The sequence below is a fragment of the Corvus brachyrhynchos genome, unplaced genomic scaffold, assembly GCF_000691975.1.
Source record: "Corvus brachyrhynchos isolate BGI_N302 unplaced genomic scaffold, ASM69197v1 scaffold434, whole genome shotgun sequence".
In the NCBI taxonomy this organism is placed as follows: Eukaryota; Metazoa; Chordata; class Aves; order Passeriformes; family Corvidae; genus Corvus; species Corvus brachyrhynchos.
In genome coordinates, this window is record NW_008238372.1 from 1,327,791 (window position 1) to 1,333,073 (window position 5,283).

General features: G+C 45.3%; 1 protein-coding gene across 6 annotated transcripts in view; it reads left to right on the forward strand.

Moving 5' to 3' along the window:
- The window catches only part of KCNJ15 (potassium voltage-gated channel subfamily J member 15), a 25,677-nt gene extending 20,808 nt beyond the window's left edge, over positions 1-4,869 (forward strand). For 2 of the 6 annotated variants that reach the window (XM_017736356.1, XM_017736353.1), the window contains exon 2: positions 1,022-3,171. In XM_017736356.1, coding sequence (XP_017591845.1) covers positions 1,038-2,168 — 1,131 coding nt within the window. In that variant the 5' untranslated portion in view covers positions 1,022-1,037 and the 3' untranslated portion in view covers positions 2,169-3,171. Of the gene's footprint in view, positions 1-48; positions 237-260; positions 670-1,021; positions 3,172-4,502 lie in introns of those variants that run through there. The other 4 variants (XM_017736355.1, XR_001862574.1, XM_017736357.1 and 1 more) reach the window with 4 other exon arrangements.
- Positions 4,870-5,283: the final 414 nt, after the last annotated feature.

The window sequence follows — 5,283 nt, forward strand, 5'->3', positions numbered from 1 at the left end:
AAGTTTTGTTGTTGGGAACGACTATAACATGCACTGTCCTTGCTCTACGTAATCGCTGTCTGGTCCTGCGAGCCGGGTCCCGTCCGTGCCTCGTCCAGCTGGCACGGGCAGGGCTCTGCCTCACCCCGGGGGCTCTGCCCAGCCCTGGGTGCCCGCACTCTCCCTCTCCCTCCGGACTGATGCCCAGTAAACAAACCCAGGAGTCGGGTGCTCTAATGATTGCTGGGGTCGCGCAGGTCAGGGCCCACGTTTAGAATGCTGACTTTGTGAATTACTTCCTTTAAAAAATTTTTTTTTGTTTTTTTTTCCTTCAGACGGCTTAAAATGTGGGAGTGCTGTCCAGTGCAAACAGCTTCAGAGTGTTGCATCCAGGTGTAAATATTCCAAACCTTGCCTTTGATGTGCTCAGGTCTGCTTTGTTTCCCTCTAGGTTAGTTGTAGGTCCGTAACAAAGAGCCAGATCCGACTGAGTAAATCACTTGTGGAAGTTAATTGTTCCCAGTGAAAGCTGGTCTGGCTCATTCTGCCTCCGTCGCAGGAAGGGACAGAGGTGGTGAGCTGGATCTGCGTTCTGAACCCAGGCGACTTTAATTCTGATCAGATGTCTCTCTTCAGGGCATTAAAGAAAACCTGCTCACTAATCAAAAAGAGCCTCTTCTCTAGAGAAACGTAAGGAAAAAAATATATTTAATGCCTTTTACAGAAATAAAGTATTGATATAAAATTTCAGCTTTGACAAATTTCTTTTGCAGGCTATCATAAAAGAGACCTACTTCTCCATACTTGGCAGGCACCAGAATCAAAGAATGATTTTTTTTTTTTTTCCTGGAAACAAAAAAAGAATATCAAATTATTTGTAATGTCAGATACTGTACAGTGGTAACTTTATATTCCAGCTGTTTTTATTCACTGCTGCTGTGTTTAGATTATGTTTGTGCTTCTCTCCATCAACATTTTCAAATGCTTCTCAGAGTCAGCGCTGGTCTCATTAAGTAACAGCCTTCTTTTCTTCTCTCCTCAGGACTGAAGCAGTGAGGATGGAACCCACGAAGATCAACATGTCCCGCGTGCCCCTGGTCAACGGTGGCATCGACACCGCCATGCTCAAGGCACACAAACCCCGCGTGATGTCCAAGAGCGGCCACAGCAACGTGAGGATTGACAAAGTCGATGGCATTTACCTGCTCTACCTGCAGGATCTGTGGACTACAGTCATAGACATGAAGTGGAGGTACAAACTCACCCTGTTTGCTGCTACTTTTGTCATGACCTGGTTCCTCTTTGGGGTGATCTACTACGCCATCGCTTTCCTTCACGGGGACTTGGAAATGAACAAGTTCTCCCCAAAGCGGGAGCCGTGCGTGAAGAACGTGGACTCCCTGACTGGGGCATTCCTCTTCTCCCTGGAGTCCCAGACAACCATTGGCTATGGATTTCGTTTCATCACAGAAGAGTGTCCCCACGCCATCTTCTTGCTTGTGGCCCAGCTGGTCATCACCACCCTGATTGAGATCTTCATCACAGGTACCTTCCTGGCCAAGATTGCGAGGCCGAAGAAAAGGGCAGAGACCATTAAATTCAGCCACTGCGCCGTCATCACCAAACACAACGGGGAGCTTTGCCTGGTGATCAGAGTGGCAAACATGAGGAAGAGCCTCCTGATACAGTGTCAGCTCTCTGGGAAGCTTCTTCAGACCTACGAAACCAAAGAAGGGGAGAGGAGTCTGCTGAACCAAGCCAGTGTCAAATTCAATGTTGACTCCTCTTCGGAGAGTCCATTTCTCATTTTGCCTTTAACCTTCTACCACATTTTGGATGAAAGCAGCCCTCTGAGAGACCTCACACCTCAAAACCTCAAGGAGAAGGACTTTGAGCTTGTGGTGCTCCTGAACGCCACGGTGGAGTCCACCAGTGCTGTCTGCCAGAGCAGGACTTCCTACATCCCTGAGGAGATCCACTGGGGCTACGAGTTCGTGCCTGTGGTTTCCCTCTCTCCAAACGGAAAGTACGTGGCGGATTTCAGCCAGTTTGAGAAGATCAGGAGAAGCACAGATTCTACTTTTTACAGTGTGGACTCTGAAAAGCAAAAGCTGGAGGAGAAATACAGGCAGGAGGACCAAAGAGAGAGGGAACTGAGAACAATGTTGTTACAGCAAAGTAATGTTTGATTGGATGGACAAATTATTCTGAATAATCCTTTTTCTGCAAACTGAAAAAACCCACACTTTCTGTGCTGTATGTCTGCTGTGAAACCAGAAGTAAAGTCCTTTTCAGGATTATTTCCTTTTCAGTCCTATTTCAGCAAATAGCTTTGGTGTACAGTAAATCTACCCCTTTGGCCGAGTTGTTAATCAAGTATCTTGTAATCAGGCAGCATTTCTTTGTTCCTGATCATGACTTAGCAAAATTGGGTTTGTATTAAACCTCTGCCTTATGCCACCACTGAAAGCAGACACGCCACTTTCCGTTTGGAAAGTGAAACTGGACGCACTGTACTGATTCCCTCAAATATTTATTTGACGTGGTTTTACTGTGAACATGCAGGGACAGCACACAGCACTGCTAGAGGGAAACGTCCTCCTTTGAAATATGCATATTTAAAATCTATATTCTCGTACCAGGGATCGCCTGCCTGGGGATTCCTGGCACTGAAAGTAAGTTGATTGGAGAGACAGATGGTTGGATGTGGGAAGAACTTCAGGGAGGGGTTAAACTCCTTCTTAAATCTCGAAGGAGTGGGACAGAGCAGTGCTGGGTGGTGAGGAAGAGAACTCGCTCTCTGTCTCTGCTGCTCAGAGCTTGTTTTGTGATTGTTTTATGATCACTCACTTTTTTTAACCTTGCAAGTGCCTGATTTATATCTGATAGCAAAAAGGGGAGATGAGGGCAAGACACACAGGATCACAACAGTAATCAGCTAAGGTTCTAGCTGGCTTTGAGACACCTGTTTTTTATCCAATGTAAATAGTTTGTAACAGCAGCATAACAATACAATTCTACAGATTGCTTGCTTTGCTCCGGACCGTATTTAATTTTGGTTAAAAAGAAAGCTGTGTAATGTCTGTAGACAATATTTACTTTTTCTGGCAGCCATAAAGGACAAGCATTCCTTTCAACCATTTCAATTTTGGTCTAAAACCATTCCATTAATAAAGGAATTTAATTCGAGCAGTTCCTGATCTCTTTGTACCACGAGGAGAGGGTGCAGTACCCCAGATGTTGAAAGAGCTGAGTGCTTGGAGCATTTGCCTCTGGCACAAGCCCTGGGAATTCTGCAGGTCACTGCAGTGGCCAGATGACAGGGAGCAAACCAGGTAGCAGCGGTGTCCACGTAGCATCTCTGTTATAGAGGCTTTTTTAATGGGAATTTGAAATTATTTCTGACTCATATCACTTTGGCAGCTCTCTTGAGTTCTAGAGATTCTGCTCCTCTAAAGCTTTGGCAAGGAAAACCTGTTTTAAATGGGTCTGGCCTGAGAGCCACCAAGGCTGGCACTGATGAGAGGATGGGGGGGGGTTGGAACCAGATGATCTTTAAGGTCCTTTTCAACCCCAAGCATTCTGTGATTCTGTCACTTTTGGCATCATTGCACTTATTTGTTTTACCAGCACTGTGCTGAGCTTCCCGGCACTGTGTGGCCTGGTGGAATGCAGTGCTGCACTCTGCCATACAATATTCTATAAAGTTAATAAATCCAGCTTGCAGCCCAAGCGAGCTGAGCACAGAGGTGGCACCAGGAATGGATGTCAGGAAGAAAGGAGCACACACTGCAGGGGCCTGTGGGGTGTCTGTGAGTGGGGCAGGGTGGTGGTGGTGAGGAGGGGCATGAGAGGCTTAAAACTGCTGATTTATGTAAATTTTTAGCTCTCCTGTGGGGGAAATCAGACACAGAATCATGGAATCATGGAATGGTTTGGATTGGAAGTGATCACCTTGTCCCCTGCCATGGACAGGGACACCTTCCTCTATCCCAGGTTGCTCCAAGCCCCATCCAACCTGGCCTTGGATACTTCCAGGGATCCAGGGGCAGCCACAGCTGCTCTGGGCAGCCTGGGCAACATGCAAGTACTTATTTGAAAAGACAAACTTTACTTAATCCTCAGAGTTTCTCTACCAATTCCAGAGTGAACAAGTTCTCTCAAACCACTGTAGGCAGGGTCTGCCTGGAATTTGTGGAAAGAATTTCCAGGTGGTTTTATGCTGTGTGGTAACACAGGTTTTCATTTGCAATCCCATGTAGAGGATGTAAATGTTTCAATTATGGATTTATTTCAAATTTTACATCATTTTTCCTGATCCCTTGTTTCATCACACACATAAATTGCGTGTGCTCCAAGAATTTTACAGTCACTTCATAGATCTGAGGTTTGTGTCCTACAACTCAAAGATGCTTGGGGGTGCTGAGGTGAAAGTGCACAGCTGTCTTAACTCTTCATGTGCCAAGCCCTAATATCTGTGTTTTGATAATCAAACAAGCACTCCTATTATTTTTTTTATCCAGATAAGGACTCAGAACATTCCTAAAATAATTGTCATGGCTGTGTATTGACTACAAAACAGCTTCACCAACAGCAAGAGACCTGGCTCTTCTCTAGAAACATCTGATGATCACCTGATCCCTTTGTACACCAATCCCAAAGTTCAGTCACTGTGTTCTCTAGGCCATTCCAGTCATTAGATTGTCCTGGAAGAAAAAAACATCTTAAATCTTCTTAAAGCATCTTAAAGCAAAAGCTTTGAAAAGAAAGGAAAAAAAAATCACAGAAATGTTTTTCTCTGACCTTTTGGTCCTACAAGGATAAGAGAGAAGAGAGAAGAGAAGAGAAGAGAAGAGAAGAGAAGAGAAGAGAAGAGAAGAGAAGAGAAGAGAAGAGTTGTTTCTCTACAAAAAGAAAGAATAAAATTGTTTCTTTACAACTCCCTGACAGGAGGGTGCAGTGAGGGGGGGCTGGGCTCTTCTGATGTGTCCCAAGCAAAAGGATGAGAGGAAATGGCCTTAAACTGCTCCAGCAAATTGGATATTGAGAAAAATATCAGAAAAAGAGTGGTCAGACATTGGGATAATTTTCCCAGGGAGGTGGTGGAGTCACTGTCTCTGGAAATGTTCAGGAGGGGTCTGGATGTGGCTGCTGGGGACAGGGTTTGGGGTGATGCTGGTGCTGCGGGGTGATGCTGGGACTGGATGATTTAAAGGTCTCTTGCAATGTTGATAATTCTGTGAAAACACTGGATATCTTTTGAAAAACCAAGACAAATCTTCATTAGGCAGTGAGAGACTGCAC